The following is a 19,969-nucleotide window of genomic DNA, read 5'->3' as shown; positions in this document are numbered from 1 at the left end:
CTGTAAGCCAGTCACCATCCCTTAGCCTTGGGAAGAAGGCAATGGCAACTCACTTCTGAAAATTTGCCTAGGAGACTGCGTGATTTGAGTCATGCCCAATTTGAAGGAAGATGAGTAGGAGGCAGCTTCAATTTCATCAGCACATAGTTGCAGATGGTTATCTATGACCCTAGAAGAAAGATCTACTCATATCAGAGATGCTGTCTAGGAATGCAGTCTGATGCCTATGGGAAAAGAGTGGACAAAATCCTGGCTACAGTTGTTGTCCTATTATCCCTAGCCCTGCCTTTCAGGAGACACCTTGCAAGTTTCTTTGCATTTTTGACTGTTAAGCTTATTTCAAGGCATACAAGGCCATTTTTGTAGGCTCGGGTATTTTTTAAAAATAAAAGGGTTGAGGGTTACAAATAGTCCACAGACTGCAAATTGCTTATACTGTTTTATAGCTTAACCTCACCTGAATTCATTTTGATTTCAGCTTTTTCTGAATTCAACAGCTGGGGTGAATCAAGATGATATCTGCTTCAGCTCATAGATTTATGCTTAGGTTCATAGAGTTTTTTTTTATTTGTCAAGATTTTGCCCAGCCCTGTCTATAATAATTACTATACACATGAGGTAATTGCAAAAAATTTAAAGTTTTGTAATATTGTCTGATAAAGTGCTTTGAAAAAAACAGTGCCTAATGCAGCCTTTCTGCTATTTCTCTCAGTCCTCGGGAATGTAAAATACAATTTATCGGGCAATCCTACTTTGCAATTTGTTTAAATGATGAGGAAAAGAAAGAAGTATTCTCATGGTTAAGAGTAAATACAGGTGATGGCAGGAGCTATATGCATTGGCTGCCTCTTATTTCATACACAGACTGTGTTTACGTAACACTTGCATATCTATAGTTAACAAATAAACCATAGCCTTGCTGGTTGATGAGTAATCCACAGGTATCACCTTATTCCCAGCACCCCAGTTACAGTCCCAGAGTGACAATGGGCAGGGAGAAACATGGTAGGATTTTTTGTTTTTTTTAGAGAGAGATTAAGGAAGTTTGAGGCTTCTCCAAAGATCTGCCCTTTCCCATAAAAGAGCACAGAGCTACAGAGCCCGAAAGGTCAGTGGGAATGACTGGGAAACAGAGAAGAGCCATACCCAGAGGAGCAGTTAGCCCACAGGAGTGTGGGTGTTGCAAACCTCTTAGAAGGGATCCTCTCCCTAATTTCTGGGGCTGTAAAAGCAACCAAGAGAAATGTACTTTCAGACTTGAAAGATTATGTAATAAAGTAGAATTAGTTTATCTGGAACTGCTTCCTGTCTTACAAAGCTGAGAGGGTGGTATATATGTACATACCAAACCATACAGTGATTTAATTGAATTTAGCAGCATGTCATTCTGATTTAGCGATAAATGATCATCACCTTCAATAACATTACTGAGGATTACTTCAGAATAGTCACATACAAGTTTGTGCTATCTCAATGACCAAAGTTGGCCAATAATAAATGAAGCACGTAAGCTACCAGGCTTCTGGTTTGCCAATCAGTAGGTCACACTTGTAATGTCACACCTGTTTAACAAGCAGTAACAAAATAACTCCCAATCCAAGTTATGCTGCTAATAAAGGAATTCTGGGGATAACCAGAGGTTATGTTCATATATAAGGATTGTGAACTCAGTTAATTCTAAGTGCATGTCTGCTGTATCAGACTACTAAATTCTGAAATAAAATAAGTTATTTCCGTTCCATCCATGCATCATCTTGGAGAGATGTAGAAAGGAAATGGTTGTAACATTCCCAACAATGCAAAACAGCTTGGGGGAATGTCTCTAGTGTAAGAGCTCTTCATGACAGCATTAATCTTCAAAAGCTAACACTCACAATAAGAAGAACACTGCAGAATTTCCCCTATATGGCACCAGTCCTTTCAAGCAACCTGAGACCATAAGAACTTTGTTGGTTATGGTTCCTGAAATACAAAAGAAAAGTCAGTCTGATTCTATTGCGAGCAATTTACAAGTTCTGAAAGCAAACACATGTTTAAAGAAGCAAAGATGAAAACTGCATGTATTTTATTGAAATACCTTAAGTTATGAAATAACAATGATACTCCCAACACTTGCTCATGAAATGTAGTTTTACTGCCACTACAATTATTTTTAATACAATGCAGTGCTTGTACCATGTAACAGACATCACAGTTACCATACATTTAAAAAACAAATAGTAAGTTTCCAATTACTACACAATGCAAAGTGTCATATATTGTAAAATACAAAAAAAAAATTAGAATACCCTTTGTTACTTGAGTTAAACACACTAATAATGACTTTATACTGAGTCGCTTAACTGTTAAATCATATTACAGGCTTAGAATTTAAAATGCTTGTTGGTGTCATCTATACTGATCACCTACTACAATGATATTTTGAAAATATAGATGTGATAAATTTTACACAACAAATGTTAAGAGTTTCACAAAAACATTTAACCACACATGAAAATCATGTGCTTAACAACTTTTATTACAAACCCAAATTATCTTATATTTCTAATTATCTCCTTTTAAAAAACCTGTTTAACTAATCTGTTTTCCATAAGCACTAATTTCAATCAAATTAATCATGTGATCATTATTCATGTTGCTGAAAAAAGATTGCTGCACAAGAGCAAAAGCTATTTCTACTAAATAGCAGTATGTAACCAGAAAGTGAACTTTATCAGTTCAGTCTGCAAATGGAAATTATATTATGAAATGTATTTTGTTTTAAGCTCTTTACAGCAGAGACAGCCCGTCCAAGAATAAAAAAATCTAGACTTGGCATTTCACTGTCAAGCTCTTTTTCTATTTGCACGCAAATTATTTTTTTTATTGATCAAATGGGGAATGTCTAGCACTTCATTTGCACTGGTGTCCTTATACACCCTTTCACAAGCCACATTCATTCTAGAAATCCAATGTTCAACCATATTTTATCATTTACGGGAAAATAATGATTTCCTGAAATTCACCTTCATTTGACAACAGAAGTGAGATCTAATGTAATGCAATGTTATAAATCATTTGTGTAAATTCGTAATTTTAGTTCCAGAAAATTCCACAGTATTACTTTCTTTTCAAATAAAAGTCTGAAGTGAAATTGCCAGATCTAATCAGTTTTAAATATGAAATTAAGACAAATGCTAGACTTCTACTATCTTATGTCATACATGTATCTCTATATATTATACAAGTATCCCCGTTTACACTGTTAACATGCTTTAGAGAAACACAGACAAGCTTTAATTTAAAGAAGCTTTACAACTTGAGTTGCAGTGCCTTCCTATCAATTTTTGTTTCTTAAAAGATACTTGCCTTAAGAATATACATGAATGGTTGTCCTCAAATAAAATCTTGGTATCACCAAAAAGGCACCAAATAGCGCCAATTAAAATAAGGTCAACAGCAGCAAAATTATTAACATAAACAATATAAAATCCAAATTGTTGGAACACTTAATCCTATCCGGAGGGCAGACCTGCCATTTAAGCATTGAATTGCATGTAATTTTACTTTGATTTTTACTCACTTCTGCATGCTCATCTCCTCTTAAATGTTGCTTGGAAATTTCAGGGGGAGGGGGAATGACTTGCATTGGTGGAATGGAAAATCTGATCCATCAGCATCTCCATATTTCTGGCTGACACAACTATACTGCAATACCTACTAAAGTAAGTAGAAATGGGTAGACAAAGGCTTTCCCTTCCAACTCCACTACAAAGTACCAGACAGACCTGTGTGAACCCTTAAGCCAGTACAAAATTACAGTAGCATAAATTTCTTGCTGTTCCAAAGATTTGAAAGAAAGGTCCAAAGACAATTCTGTCCAAAAAAGAAAACTTGATTTAAGAGCAGAGCATAATGCTAGCTTATACCAGTAGAGTGAGCCTAGGTTCAAATTGTATTGTTAAGAGAAACTAATCTAGGCTAAATAAATGTTTATTTAATGCTAGCAAATTTTGAAGAGCTCTGCTTATTAAAATATGGACCCAAAGAACATAGCAACACCTCTCATTAATCAATTATCTTACATTTCAGGTACATTTGGACAAATTTTGTTCTTAATTTGTGCTCATAAAAAACTGTTAGAAAAACACATTAATCTTCTTCAGATACTGACTGGTTACTATTTCTCTGATAGAAACTTCTAGAACGAGAACTGGAGTTGGCATGTTTTCGTGGAGATTTAGATAGCGATCTGGTCACTGAACCTGAGCGCTTTGGATGTGAGCGTGACTTTGTCCTTGAAGTAGAACGTCTTCGATGGGAGCTGGAGGGCGATTTCTCAGCATATTTTGAACATCTCTGCATTGATTTTGACCGCGATCTTCCTCGAGAGGTAGAATTTCTTTGAGGTGTGATTGATCGTCTTGGTGAGCTGGAATGCCTTGGAAGAGATTTTGAGCGAGACTTAGATTGACTATAAGAATGCCGTCTACGTCTTGACCTGCAAATCATCCACAGCATTAGATCTTTGTTTGATCCAAACAATTGCTGCAGTTTGTTTCCTTTATTGTGTGTTTTAGGCAGACTATATACCCAAAGTCCCCAGTTGTGTTTTGGAACTAAGGAAACTACTGTGGACGTTTAAAAAAGGATTCAAAACAATCCCAGAAAGTGAACGTGGATGGATCTTTCTTAGACAGCATGCCTAAATTGTTTAGCCTTCTGTTGAAACCAAACACATTCCGAATTGTATTCTGTACATCTTGTGTGCACATTTTGTACCTTGCAACGGCAACAAGAATACAACCACTAAGAGACAGAAGGCAAAACAAAGATAACTCAGTGCTTCAAAGTTATAAAATATAAGCATTCATAGTTAACTCTACATCGTGGATCAACTCTAATCTCTAGTCCTTGTGTTCAAATTATTTTTTAAGGACACAGATACACTGAACCTATACATATAACAGAAGTCATTATTCATTTGTTTATGGTTTGTCTATGCCATTCTACTCCAAAATGACTTTGAACAGCATTTCCTTTCCCTCACCATCGGGTTACCATCTTTGCCATTATATTATCTTGAAACAGTTTATGCAATTGAATCATGCCCCACTTTATGAAGTAGTATTTTTTTTTTACACTGGTTGATATTGAAACTAACTTACTCTTTAAAGCTGTCAGAGTGTCTTCTACTCCAGCCCCATGATGAACTTCGGCTACGTGTCCTCCTTCGGCTGCGGCTTCTTGATCTTCTGTAATCCATTGGAGAACATTGGCGACGTTCTTTTGACTTCATCTGACCTGGGGCTGGAAATTACAACAAAAACTGGGCGAATGCAAAGAAACAGAATCGCCTTACATTGTTAGCATGCTATTACTTTTATATTTTAATAAACTGTCCCTCTCCATTGTGAGTGTCATGGTTTTTGTGCTTGTATCATTCTAAGCAATATGAAAATCTACTTTGTTAAATAAATATTTGCAGAATAAGTAAGTGATGTGTTTATTTTCACTTACTTTTGCGATCCCCTTGTGCAAACTGTATTTCAATTTGCCGGCCACATACCCACTTTCTATTGAGGTTATAAAGAGCATCTTCTGCATCACGAACATCTTCAAACATGACTGTCTGTTAAGGACACTTTAAACATGCACAAAGCAAAAAAATGTATCATATAGCATAGACCACACATTCAAATGTTTTAAAAATAAATTATCTTATTTTTATATTCTACATAAAACTTAACAGTTGCATATTCTATGCGGTCTCTTAATTATACCAACATTTTATTTAGGCATATGCTAAGAAATATGTAAAGTATGAAAGGAAGATCACATCCCCATTCAGGAAAAAGAACCAATGGCCACTATTCACTTTCAAGTGTTCACTAAATGTTTCAAAACACTACTGGCTTTGCACTCTATCAAGCTGAAGCATCTACCAGGGTCCCAGAATAGATAGAAGGTATCATTACCTTATCATGTAATCATTCCAATTTTGCACAGGCATGCAAAAGTTAGTACATAGATTTAATTTTTAAGTATTATCTATTACAAGGTTGGTGGGTATTTTGTGTGGGACTTCAAAATTCTGGTCAGCTGTGTTTGGAAATGTAAATCTCCCTTCACACTTTGTCTATATTCACACATCATAAACGTAATTGTTTTAATCATGACTTGCTGAGTAAATTATACTGGGTAGATTTACATAATATTGGTCTAAAGTAAACAAATGCAATAAATCAACATCTGAAACTAATCAAAAACAGCAATAGAAGACGTGTATCTGGTATACTGTAGCAATGGAAGACATATATCTGGTATACTGCAAAATATGAAGCATCTCAATATTCAAACAAAATAGAGAAGACTGAATGCATTTTAAATCCAAAAATCTTTGAGCACTGAAACAAATACAAAATTCCTGCACAGGCTAACTTCATTTCATTTCAATGGCATATCTTTGTGTAACAAATCTGCTTCTTCTTTTATATGAATGCCAAAGTCCTGACAGGAAGGAATTTTCTGTATAATTGAGCCCTTATATATCTAGTGCATCTTTGGGTGCAAATATAGTTACAGTATGCACCTTGCAATAAGGGTCTTCATTCGCACCTAATGGATAACTAGAGTTTAAAATTTGAAAACATAGTCCAATATTATTCTGCCACTTATTTTCATAATCTGACTTTCTTTTCATTTTGCTGTTTTTTAAATTCTTTTACAACAAATAAATTTTGATGATATAAAAATTGTGCTAGATAATCAAAACAAGCACTGTTGCATCTATATTGATTTTGTTAGGGAATAAATTAATAGAAAAGCCAACAAATATTCGTATACAATTATTTTGTATTAAGAAAACAGTATTTAAAACTAGAACAGTTATAAACAAACAAATTCTTGACTTGAAATGTAAGAGTTTGAGCGATAAGATACAAAAGGAAACTTTGTCAGTTACCTCCATGTCACTTGATCTTGACCGTTACTCTTTTGGGCTTGCTAGATGGACTTGACAAGGGCCGTAGAACCAACCAAATCAGACTTGGCTTTGACTTTGGAACTCGTGCAAATGTCGGAAAGCCGAAGCCTTAACTTGGTGTTGTGGCTTTGTCTTTTTCCTTGAAAAAGGACTTTCCCTCTTCCAGTTTTCTTTTTATCTTTTTCCACCCTCCCTCTTTATTCCTTGAAGCTTGACCTTTAAGGTGTCTTTTGGCTTGCCTGCTTGGACTCTATCTAACCGGGTTCATTCAAACTTTGGGGTGCTTGCCAGCCACTGTGGACTGCTTTACATTTTCTGAGACAAAGAAATAAATACATTAAGTTAGGATGCAATAACAACAATGCACCGCAATAACAATACAATGAAATAAAGGATATTGTATATAAGCAAATCCTCGTGGGCGTCTTGTGTAGAAGTCAAGCGGAATGTATACGTCTACTACAGGGCCATATCGACCAAATTCACGGCGCAAATCCTCAGGCCTGAAGTGTTTTAGAAATAAGGCAAAAAAACATGAGTGTTTCTATATAGTGGCACCTGGTACCCATGAAATGTTTTCTATATTTAAAAATATTTTTTTAAAAATACTTCGTATAATCCTAAGATTTCTTGTGGTATTACTTCAAATTTTAACCACTACTTTGGCTACTTGGGGAAATCAAAACTGGCAAATATTTTAATACTTTCAAATATATGACTATTATATTAAGCAAAAACCTTTAAAGCTTCCCTTAAACTTTATTTTTCTAGTAATGGACAATTTTTATTTGTGTTTTATTTGAACAGTGAAACAATTCAGGCAGCTAGATGCATGACAAAAAGGCCACAAACAAGAACATTTCAAAGTTTTTTTCCCTTCCTAAAATTGCTATTATACACTGTTCTCTTTTCAAATCTAAAAAAAGAGTACAATGTAGCCTGACAGATTGTACCAGGACTTATGCAGGTGAGAACACTATGAGAAAATTTCTCTCACAAATATAGTGACAGCTGAACATGAAGTCTACACTTAAACTTAATAAGGAAGAGAAAATGAAAACTTCTTTACACAGTAAAAATGTGATGTAGTGATGAGTTTGGAAAGGGTTACAAGAACTCATAAAAGTGATTATGCACTACAGAGAACTGAATAAATGGGGATCAAAGACTTACTGAAGGACCGATACTAATTAGTAATTAAGAACCGCATTTCTACAATACATTATACTATGTATTGTATAATGTAACCTTAAATAGGTTAGTTATAAACATAACAGCTACAGTACAGGACAAATATTAAGGTGTTAGATTAGCATGGGGAAAAACAGGTTCAATTTCCACCTTCACTTTAGAATCTCACCTCAGAATCTAGTTATCCAGCTCAATCTAACACACATCCAAAAATTGAAACACAGAATGCTGTACAGAGAATGCTATATATATATATGTGTGTATGTATGTGCTACTTTGAGATCCTGGAGAAAAAGGCAGGATATAACACTTATATAAAAAACTGAACCATGTATGAACTGGTTGACCTAACCTATTTGATTAAGTCCAATAAACATGTGACATGAACTCAGAAAATGGTTAATTCAATATCTAAAAAATCTGTATTGTACAAATGGAATCATGGGCTAACTGCTGAAATTGGGTTCTTTATTTTTGCTTCTATGTTTTCTGATTATATAACCAAATAACTAGGTATTTATATATATTTCTGATAGGTTGGACAATAATCATTTATTCATTAACTAAAAGGAAACTTTTTTGGACACTTGTCATAGATAAAGAATCGGTCATTTCAAATAAACAAAAATCCTATTATAACAAGGGAATTGTCTCACTTCTCTAACAAAAATTAAAAGAAATTCCACTCTGGTTGGAACAAAGTCTTTGCATTCAAAAAATAAAAATACTATCTCTACAAACTGAAGGAAATCCCTAGAACCCCGGATTTAAACAAACTGATCGCAATTTACATGAGTCTCATTCTTCTATATCATTATTTAGTGCATAAACACTGTTTGTTTGATTCATTGCTTGTTGTTTAAGTATAAGAACCAAGGAATAGAGTATCTGAAGCATCAAAGTACATATTTCAAAAACATAATTAACAAGCTACATGGGAGGGTGTGTGAAAAAAATGGTGGTACAGATCCATATTAGAATTTTAGCAAACAAATTTTAAATGTTTAACAGCCATGATCCTAAATCAATTTGCGTTGTTCAAAATTAATCTGTTTGTTTCAATAAAGCATTTATTATGTACCTTTTGCTAATGCAAAAGGGCCAATCTACATTGCAATTATATTGTGATGTAAAACAATAGTATTTCCTCACTGTACAGCTGTCAGCTAAATTGAATTCTCCCCAAATTTTTGATGAACAAAGAAGAAAATCATTAACTACTCATTTCATCTTTAAAGAAAGAGGTGGTTTAATTCTAAAATTCCCATTAAATGAGGAATTTGATCATTTTTGAAAAAGAAATTGCAAAAACCCTATACGTGCAGAATATGATGCCTTGCTTCCTAAATTCTTGTGAGAATATCTCTCTTCATGGAATATTCTGATAGAAAGGGGATATAATACAGTAATGAAAGTGATCATATTCACTGTCCTTGTTCTTTTTCATTCGTCCCTTTTCTTGCTGCAGAAAGAAACTGGCTAGATCAACAACAGGTAAATTAACTCATTAACAACATCCTTGGTTTTTCCATCAGTGGGAATTTCCACAGCATCATTTTGTTTATATGTAAGCAACCTATAATTTATGGGTCCATTACAATGAATTCAATGAAATTGTCAGAGAAGTTTCCTACTCCCAAATAAATGGCAAAGGCCTTTTCTCTACTGGTACCTAAACTGTAACATAAAAATGGCCTGGAAGCATCTTTATTTTATCAGATCTCCTGATGTTGTCCTCACCCATGAGCAAAATAAACTTAAGCTGCTCTTGGCTGTAATACTAAAGGAATGTTTTCCTCCTGCTCAGATATCATCATGGCTACTTTTATCACTCATTACCTTGGGGATAAGACAGGGAAGTATAAGGAGTTGAAACAGAGGTTAACAGGTTATGGTTTAGCAATGGTAACAGCAGATTTTATAGGGATGCAGTTTTCTGTTAATGAAAGATAAAAGGGTGGTACTTCAATAGAGGAAAAAACTATACAACCGCATTCTATTCATAAAGCATTGTTTTATAATTTATACTCAAATGTATGCAGTATTTAGATTTGCATAAAGGTGTTTTAAATTAGAAGTGAGTACACTCTCTATATTTCTTGACAGCTCCTGAAAAGAGCCACAGTAGCAGTGCTTGCTCAGGAAATGTGTGAATTCAAGAGGCCTTCAGAAGCAGCAACATAGGTTGTCCTGTCACCATCTCACAAAGTATGAAACATATCGTGCAAGATTGCTCAAGACATGCGTTCTCTAATTCCCTAGATAGAAGATCTGAATGAAGCAAATCCAGAGGGAATTGCCTGGATAGCTGAGTTGGACATCCAGTTATGAAGCCACTGCCGTGCTGCATTGAAGTTTTATATATAACTAGCTCTATACCCATGCTTCGCTACAAAACTATGTGATCGGGCTTAGCTTTTGGGGAGGAAAATAAGGGGTGGGATTGTGCCTCTGCCTACCAGCATCCATCGGTATTCATCTGACTAGCATCCTGTCAGTGTGTGAGAGTTGAGGGCTGTTTGGAAACTGAAGCAGTATTGCTGTGTGAGCAAGGAGACAGCAAGGAGCCTGGGTGTGGCTTAACTCAACTGTTCTGTACTAAAGCTTGTTACTGCTGTGAAATTAAAACTGAAGCTCCTCTCCTCTGCTTGTCTTTTGCATTTGGAACAGATTTCTTTTCTAGTGGGGAGAGGGAGTAAAACTCCTTAGCATCAGAGTGTGTTAATAATAAAATATGGAATACTAATGCTATGAGGGTCATTTCAAAAAATATTTTCTTAAGGAGCACCTAGAAGCCAAGAGGAACATATGTACCAAATTTATACAGACTGTGTATGGGCATTTACTTCCATCCTGCCATGTTCTCATCATGCGCTTAATAAGGATAGCAACAGCCATCTCCCAAATTTTAAACACATGTCCTGAGTTTATACATCTACCAATAAGTCCAGGAAAGTTTGTATCCTTTTAAGGGGGTAGTGACGGTTCCAGGAAGATGCTATGCTAGATCCAAAACATCTGACTAATTTGGATTCAAATGTTGTATGATCTATTTATTCTGTTCTCTTTTTAAGTCCCAGGAAGACAGGATAACTATAAAAACTTTTAGATAAAGGTCTCCTATGTTAAAGAAGAACTGTTTCAATAGGTTTACTATATTCATTTTTTTAAATGATAAATCTATGGAGGTAAACAGGCTCAGCCCTGATTATTTTTGAGTGAAGGACAATTTGAAAATCTTGGGGTTGATGATTAGAATGGGGAATAAATGACTCTTACACACACAGCAACAGAAGGCAATTACAAATAATTTTGATAATACTTCAGAAAAAATTGCATGGATGCAATTACCAGGAGCCAAACTCAATTTCGGGGAATCTTTACCATGTATATTAGAAATGATTAAATGTTAATTAATCAGGGAACTGTACTTAAATCAGTTAAAATTGAAAAATAATTTTCAATTAATGATATTGATGAAACACAGTAGACACAGTAGACATTTTATATGTAATTGATATCTACGAGGGCAAAAATCTTATCATTTAACATGATAAGACAAGTTATTTTCAAAACATACCAAGAACTGAAACCTATACAAACAACTGGTTGCCTCTTCATTGACAGGAGAGAATTTCAGCAAATACAATCCACTTCCAAATTATAATCTCCACATCTCAAAACGTACAGTACCTACCTTGTATTTAAAAAAAAAACTACAGAAGCCTAATTCCCATTTGCATCATTAAGTTATATGACTTTCAATTAAACCCCAGGCCTGGAGGTAATAATGTCAAAAGAAAAGGAAGGTGAGATTGAATCCACAGAATTATATCCTTGGTCTAAGCTTACATTTCATTGAAAGCACACTGGGAAGATATCAAAAATCTATGAAGGTCTCCCCAAATCTTGGGACCAACGTGTTGGGGCATGCAGCTGGATTCCCCCAGAGAAACATACCGCTATGGTGATACAAAAGCAAGTTAAGTCTTCCTCATAGGAATTAATTCGTTGTCCTCTTAAAGCAGGGCATGGGGGACAATTGACATTGGAAGCTCTTACTTCTTAATCCTATAGAGAGGCTTTATTTTTTTCCCCCCTCGTGCTTTTTCCCATTGTGCATTCTATGATTCTTTTAACACCCAATAAATAACATTTTGAGGGGAAAAATAGCAAGGAAATGAACAACGTTCTCCTTGGGATAAGCTTCAGAGGCCTTGAGGAGCAAAGCTTCCCCAATAGGTTAATATTCGGTTCAGGTATTAAATGCACAGACTTTGGTGGGGAATTAAAACAAATAAATACCACCACCTCGAAAATGGTGACGCTCTCTTTCCCCCTCATCCCTAACCCGGGCCGCTCATTACGCTCCGTTCGAGCCCCACGTCTCTGCCTCGGCGCCCTGTTCCCAAAATAGAGGAGCGACGAGCCCCGCTCTTCCGAAAAGGCCCCTCGCGTTCCCGCAGCCGCTCCCTTATAGCTCTGAGCCGCCTCCCTCCACCGTCTCCTCACCTAGTGGCGTCCGCCACGTTCCTGACGAAGAGCGAGGTGTTGGGAGGCCGCGTATAGCGGGACATGGCGGTCGGAGGCCTGGGATCTCCCCTTCGGGAACAGACCAGCTGCGAGCCGAGCAACACGAGCTCGAGATGGAGGAGGAAGAGAAGGAGGCGGCGGCTTCGGCTGCGGCAGAAAAGGCCGGGAGGGAGACGGCGAGCGGCGCCCACAGTGAACAGAGGCCCGAAAGAGTCGCCGAGGGGGCGGGAACAATGGCGAGAGCCGGAGGTGGAGAGAGAAAGGGCCGCTCAAGTCTCCTCCTACAGGTCGCGGCCTCGCTAGACACCGCGGGAGTTGTCCCAGGAACTGCGGAGAGGGGAAGAGTGGTGGGGGAGGACGCTGGATTTTCAACAGGGCCGGAGGCTTCGAAACCACCGCGGAGTCTCTCATGCGGCTGGGAAACCGATCAGGCTCAGTCGAGTTCTGGCATCTTTAGAAGCAGCCGGGCATCCCGGGTCCTTCAGTGGTTCCCTCCCTCCTCCCCAACTCTTCAATTTATTTCATTCTAGCATCATAAATAGGAACTCTCCCAACGATAAAGGGCTTTTTACTGAAATAAAGAGCAATCCGTCAATAACTGGAGAGCCGTAGGAATGCAAGAAGAGCAAGTTTATTATGTATCTAGCATTACACATCCCTTCCCCAAGATTCTGGACTGTTCACAAGCATTTTTTTAAAAAACCTAGTAAGAAGGCTGATAAAATAACATAACCTCAAATGACCCACTAACTCCAGCCTATAAAATAAAATCCCAACTAAAGGTAACTCACCATCACTGCTAAGTTTCAAAACAAAATAGTCTTTCCTGCCTTACAAAGGGTCAAATGGGACATTCCTGGTTAACTAAGTCCACTATGACATCAATACAAGTCAAATAATTCTATGTAAAGAAACCCACAAAATTGAAAGAAGGGCAGTACAACAGAATGTAGGAAATACTTCAGAGCTGCTGGTTTTGCCTATTTCTTTCCATATGGAAGTCTTTTTTAAGTGTTGATAAAACAGAAGAGGCAAATTTACTTAAAAGATCAGTCCACATGAGGATTTTTTCTTTTCTAGTCTTGGATTTTTGACGTCATGCTGAGTTGTAATACTAATGAGTGGTGTCTCCAGAAAAGATCTGTTTGGAAGGATTACATTAACTGGGATATTGGCTGAAACAACTTTCTTCCGCTTTCTATCTGGGCAGCCAGTTGGGAGTTCTTTAAGAGCCTTTGGCTCGCTGCCCCTTTTCTTCCAAAGATAAATATCTAAAACTTAAGTGTTCTCAGAAATCTGATTTGTTACATTTTATGAAATTTTTAAGCCCAGTCTGTATTGACACCTGGCGACTGTATAACTAGAATAGAATAGAATTCTATTATTGACCAAGTACAATTGGACACACAAGAAATTTGTCTGGATGCAAATGCTCTCAGTGTACATAAAAGAAGATACATTCATCAAGAGTCAAGAATCATAAGATACAACACTTAATAATAGTCATAGAGTACAATAAGCAATCAAATCATACTAGGAAACAATATAAATCGTAAGGATACAAGCGACAAAGTTACAGTCATACAGTCACAAGTGGGAAGGGATGGGTGAGAAGGAGTGATGAGAAGATTAACAGGAATAGTGCAGACTTTGTAAATATTGGACAATGTTGAGGGAATTATTTGTTTAGCAGTGATGGCGTTTGGGAAAAAACTGTTCTTGTGTCTAGTTGTTCTGGTGTGCAGTGCTCTATAGCGTCGTTTTGAGGGTAGGAGTTGAAAGTTTATGTCCAGGATGTGAGGGGTCTGTAAATATTTTCACAGCCCTCTTTTTGACTCGTGCAGTATACAGGTCCTCGATGGAAGGGAGGTTGGTATAATTATTTTTTCTGCAGTCCTAATTACTCTCTAAAGTCTGTGTCTGTCTTGTTGGGTTGCAGAACAAAACCAGACAGACATAGAGGTGCAGATGATAGACTCAATAATTCCTCTGTAGAACTGTATCAGCAGCTCTTTGGGTAGTTTGAGCTTTCTGAGTTGGCACAGAAAGAACATTCTTTGTTGTGCTTTTTTGATGATGTTTTTGATTTTAGATCTTGTGATATAATAGAACCTAGAAATTTGAAGGTCTCTACTGTTGATCCTGTGTTATCTAGTATTGTAAGAGGTGGTAATATGGGAGGGTTTCTCCTAAAGTCTACCACCATTTTTACAGTTTGAGTGTGTTCAGTTCCAGATTGTTCTGGTTACACCACAAGGCAAGTTGTACAACCTCCTGTCTGTATGCGGATTCATCGTTGTCTCAAATGAGACCAATCACTGTTGTATCATCTGAAAACTTCAGTATTTAGTAGATGGATCATTTGAGATGCAATCATTGGTATATAGGGAGAAGCGAAGTGGAGAAAGCACAGAGCCTTGGGGGGGGGGGGTATGCTGATTGTACAGGTATCAGGTGTGATTCTGCCTAGCTTCACGTGCTGCTTCCTGTCTGTTAGGAAGCTTATGATCCACTTAGAAGTAGTCTATGTAGTTTCTTGGCAAGATTGTATTTTGCTCTTGCCTGCTTCTAAGGGCTGAGTATGACTGGTCCAAAATCACACAGCTGGCTAAAGTAGGACTAAAATCATAGCCTCCTGTTTTCTAGTCTGATGCCTTAACCATTACACCAAATACCAAACTCTCATTCTTGGTCCAGGCTTTTTATATTTACAACTATATTCATTTAAGCTTTTGCTCTTTAAATTCTCCTTCTTATCCCATTTTTCTAACTGTACCTTTCTTTTTATTTTGTGCAGAATTCAAGGCAGGAAATTGTTAGGACTCCAGGGGCTATAGCAACTCTGAAGACACATACTATTTTGAGTTCCATAATAAAAACATTTTCATCAATTGAAGAGGGAATTTGTTTATTACGCCCTGCCTGTTCTTGGTTGTTGGGAGAAGAAACAGAATGAAAACTGCCATACAGAAGTTCCATGTGGTTGTTTTTTTCCCCTCTTTGCTGCTGCTTTCTTGGAAGTAAAGGGTTTTTCCCCCTTTTCAGTACTATGACTTGGCAAAGCTTGTGAGTGGTTTGTTTTTCCACCAGTGAGAACACTTGCCTCATCTACCTCCCGGATTCTCGGGGAAATGTTCTTTCTTACATACTCTCCCCTCCCAGATCATCTGTGTCTTGTTCCTGTATGTGTCCACTCATCTCCACTCCAGTAAGCTCAATCATAGTTACCATAATTGGGAAAAATATATTGTAAAACCTGTTGCAAAAATGCCAATGTGTTCCATTTTTACCTTAACAAATCAAAAAGATGCTTTTCAAGCCAGGATAGTGAGGGCTAATTCACTCTAGTGATTAAGGCGCCATCATGATTATTTCATATTTGTCCAATAAGCATGGCATCTCATCTTTGTCTGTTATATTTGGTTAAAAGTTTTTGAATAGATATACCTGAGAAGTTGTAGGAATATTCTTAGAATCTGCCTGTACACATCAGTCTGTGTCTCATCTCAAACATAAAAGATTTGATTTTTAAAGCTTTCTGAAAGTACAGTTTCATTCACTTAAGAATATATCTGTCAGTATAATTGATTTTTCCTCAATCCCCAAAACAGGAAAACTCCTAATGTGTTCATGCAAATATGATCATATGTTGCTGAAGTCATGCTGAAATCAGGGACTATTTTAAAATTGCAAAGAAATATTAGGGATTCATACAATTTAGACTAATTGTTTTAACACAGCAAATATTTTGGCATGTGAAAAATAAAATGTAAGTCTTAATTCATCCAATAACTGTGTCTTGAAAAAAGGGCAAATATACAGTGTTATTTTCTGTGTTGTTTTATCAACTTAACAAACAAATTTATTAAAGCAGCGGTCCCCAACCTTTCTGGCTCCACAGACCAGCAACAGTAGCGGCGGAGAGGGGATAGTTTTGCACACCTACCCACACACCTACTACTTACACAAATGGAGCTTTACGCCTTTGCCCATTGCCTGTGCAGCCCGGTTCCAGCTGGGCTGCAGCCTGATTACTGGGCCACAGACCAGGGGTTGGGGACCCTGTATTAAAAGATGAAGTTTGTTTAGTGTTCAAATCACAAAAATGGACCATATTCAGAATGAAACAAAAATATATCAAAATACCTTCTGTGTTTCCAGTACCATATGGACTTGTTCCTTATTTTGTTCATTACAATAAAGTGGTATCTCCTAGCTTTTGATATCTATATATTATTAAACAATATAAATGTCAATATATGTTGCATTCAAAATTGATGTGATATGTACTACCAAATTTTGTATAACTTTTTTACAGAATGAAAGTATGTAAAATGTTTTTAATAAGGTCCAAGTAGTTTCCTGCTGGATATGTAGTCAAAACATGTGACTATGGCTTCTCCTCCTACAAAAGATACTTCATCTTAACCAATAGCTTCAAACAAAATATGTTAGTCTCTACTTGTTCATTAAACATATTTCTAGGCCACTCCAAAAAACCAAAACAGCTTCCATAGGAAAAAAAAATACAACATGAAACATATCCAGTACAAAAAGTAAAAACATAACATGGTACAATATGCAAATAAAAGAAAAAATGGGAGAGAAATAAGCAATTTGGTGCTTGCAGAACTTTTGGGCAACAATTGGCATATTACCTTATCACTGACCTCCTAGCTGGGACATATTAAAATCCAAAACATCTGGATAGAGAGGGCTGTTGTACACTTTTTTGCTGCACAACTTTTGAAAATTTTCTAAGTTCCTACACTTAACACTCTCCATAGAAAATTTACCAAAGCAAAAGCCAATGAACAAATATTAAAGAGCATCTTTCTATGACTGTGTAGGATTATCTCATTGAGCTTCTTTTGCTATTACTTTATTTATCAAACTTGTTGACCCTGCTTCATAGAGGGGCTCTTAGTAATAGTAATAGCCAGACCTGTAATTTTCCCCAAGTAGCACAATAGCAAAAACAATGAATTGCTTCTTTTGTTTTTGAATAGTACCTAGTGGTATTACTTGCTGCATACCACCTCAAAGTAATGATAAGTATATTATTTCCTTTTTTACACAATCAAATTTCTTCTCCAAATTGTTTTAATAAAGCCTGAAAAGTGTTAAATATTTTAAAACAATATTATACAGATATTTCATGTTTTAATGCTGTATCACATTAAGAAAGTGACATTTTATTAGAACTATATTAACCTATCTTTACAACTGTTTATTTTACAATAGAATAATGCAAAACCACTGGATTTGTATAAGAACTATAATCTATTTTTGATGTATTCAAAGGTAGCTTGCTGCTAAAGGATTAAAATTCTAGTGACAGAAGGATAAGGAGATAACATTCCCAATTGTAACTTCCTAAAGTAAAAAATCAGCAATTGAAACATGTCTATTTATCTCCCAAAAACAGAAGGGCAAATCTTAACAAGGAAATTGCCTTTTATTTCTGTTTCACTAACAGGTATTGATTGCATCTGGGAGCAAAGCTCTTCTAACCCTCATTTGAAGTTTGGGAGCAAAGCTCTTCTAGAATCATTTGAAGTTTGATTTGATTCTGGCTATCTTCTGCTATTTGCTGTAAAAGCACAATCAAAATTAATTTTTAACGCATTATAAAATTTTGCTTACAGAGGTTGTTCTAACAGTAATCTCTTAATTCAAACGACTAAAACTATCAGTAAGAACCATGGGCATTGAAAAAATATAATTAAATACCTTCAATTTTAGTTCACTTGGGTAGTATAGCGAAAATAGGAGACTAGAAAGAGGTGAAAATAGGAGACTAGAAAGAGGTTTAGTGTTAACACTAAACTTCTCATCATTCCTTGCCTCCTGGACGTTGGTGTTCTGCTACTGAAGGGATACAAGATTGGGAAAGATCTCTAATGATTTTCAAGAATACAAGATAAATTAAGCTGAAGAATTGCTTAATTCTCCAAGTGTGTGAACACATGAAGCATTCATATAGTCTCATTTTCAACCGTAATGGAGTAATTTCTTACTATCACGTAAGATATTTACAGCTTAATTTTATCAATCTCTTCCACATATTTAGTTATCAATGCCTTTTTTGTGTTCAGTTTTTGACTCACTATGCAGTTTCTCATTCTTTTATTTTCTTCTGATATCTGTGTCAGTGGTTCATTCAATTAGATTCTTATAATTCATAATTTTTGCTAACTTATTCACAGCCTAGGAAAGAATGTAAGAAAGAAACGTTGCTATAAACATGCACTAATGATGTTACCTGGTTGGGAAATGAAATATCTGCAAGAAAACAACCAAGCTTAGAAAGCATAAAAGACAGTGCAGTTTATCTATCTGATTAAAACTTAATATATTTCCTTCTCTGCTTCCTTTTGTATAATATTGCAATGATAACTGTGGTCACTTTCTCATCACCTCACTCATATATGTGTGTGTATATGAATGCGTGTATACACACACATATAACTCAATAAATAAAAAAATATTACTTCTGAAGTTAAACTTCATGAAATCAATCACATTTTTAAAGTAATACTCACTTTGAAATTACTAGTGTTTCAAAAGACAGTATCAGGTTTCAAATAAATTCTTGACTTCAACATTTGGCCTTTTCCAACACAATGCACTTCAATGATGAGAAATGTAGGGTTAAGACTTTAGGTAGGAATAATCATATATATGGATACAAGACTGATTGGTATGTGGTTTGGCTCTAGTATTTGTTAGAAGAATCTAGATATCCTGGTAGACCACAGATTAAGCATGATCCAGTGCAGTTGCCAAAAGATCAAACGCAACCTTGGGCTGTATCAAAAGATGTGTAGTGTTCTGATTATGGTAAGTAGTATTTCCACACTATGTTACATTAGTTCAGGCCACATCAACAATTTTATGTCCTGTTCTTGTCAGCACAATACAAGAAAGATGGTGAAGACCTGGAACCAGTACAGAGAAGAGAGATAAAAAATGAAGAGGGACCTGAAAGCTAACTCCTGTATAGAGTGGTTAAAAGAACTGGGCATGTTTAGCCTAAAACCTCCATGTGGAGATATAATAGCAGACTTTCAATACTTAAGGGCTGTCACAGGAAAAGAGGCCATGAATTTATTATGCCTATTACCTGAGGGTAGAACAAGAACCAATCTTTACAGAATGGGATCTAAACTTTTATGGAAGAATTTCCTTAATAATGTGAGGAATTTTAAGTAGTGTAAAGCCTACCTCCTGGAGTGGTGGACGCTCTATCAGTGAACAAAACAAATAATAATGATAAAC

At 36.2% G+C, this 19,969-nt stretch overlaps 1 protein-coding gene and 1 long non-coding RNA gene across 4 annotated transcripts; both read right to left on the bottom strand.

Moving 5' to 3' along the window:
* Positions 1-1,267: 1,267 nt before the first annotated feature.
* SRSF12 (serine and arginine rich splicing factor 12) lies at positions 1,268-12,868 on the bottom strand. Of its 3 annotated transcripts, XR_015745362.1 has the most exons (6): positions 12,668-12,868; positions 7,363-7,467; positions 5,500-5,603; positions 5,148-5,289; positions 3,563-4,480; positions 1,268-1,962 (listed from the first exon to the last, which is right to left on the bottom strand). XR_015745362.1 is itself a non-coding variant. In XM_087943603.1 (5 exons), the coding sequence occupies exons 1-5, from the start codon at positions 12,730-12,732 to the stop codon at positions 4,132-4,134; spliced, it is 765 nt and encodes a 254-aa protein (XP_087799729.1). In that variant the 5' UTR covers positions 12,733-12,868; the 3' UTR covers positions 2,049-4,131. The 3 variants fall into 3 exon arrangements, 2 of the variants coding, with proteins under 2 accessions (XP_087799729.1, XP_026522336.1); XM_087943603.1 differs by lacking the exon at positions 1,268-1,962 and having other exon boundaries at positions 2,049-4,480; XM_026666551.2 differs by lacking the exon at positions 1,268-1,962 and having other exon boundaries at positions 2,049-4,420.
* A 4,893-nt stretch (positions 12,869-17,761) lies between these two features.
* On the bottom strand, positions 17,762-19,957 carry LOC148132949 (uncharacterized). Its single transcript, XR_015745355.1, has 3 exons — positions 19,916-19,957; positions 18,728-19,629; positions 17,762-17,801 (listed from the first exon to the last, which is right to left on the bottom strand). It is a non-coding gene; the product is annotated as an uncharacterized LOC148132949 (long non-coding RNA).
* Positions 19,958-19,969: the final 12 nt, after the last annotated feature.

Source organism: Notechis scutatus, chromosome 1, assembly GCF_049901735.1.
Source record: "Notechis scutatus isolate UNSWTSFEM ecotype Mainland chromosome 1, rNotScu1.2, whole genome shotgun sequence".
Classification (NCBI taxonomy): domain Eukaryota; kingdom Metazoa; phylum Chordata; class Lepidosauria; order Squamata; family Elapidae; genus Notechis; species Notechis scutatus.
This window is presented reverse-complemented; position numbering and strand designations above follow the sequence as displayed.

What these genes read in the sequence shown, in the direction of transcription:
- SRSF12 (XM_087943603.1), bottom strand. Translation starts at nt 12,732, where the DNA reads ATGTCCCGCTATACGCGGCCTCCCAACACCTCGCTCTTCGTCAGGAAC. An exon ending in AACGTGGCGGACGCCACTAG is followed by an intron (nt 7,468 to 12,667) that starts GTGAGGAGACGG and finishes AAAACACTTCAG; the next exon opens with GCCTGAGGATTTGCGCCGTG. An exon ending in CACTCTGACAGCTTTAAAGA is followed by an intron (nt 4,481 to 5,147) that starts GTAAGTTAGTTT and finishes GATGATTTGCAG; the next exon opens with GTCAAGACGTAGACGGCATT.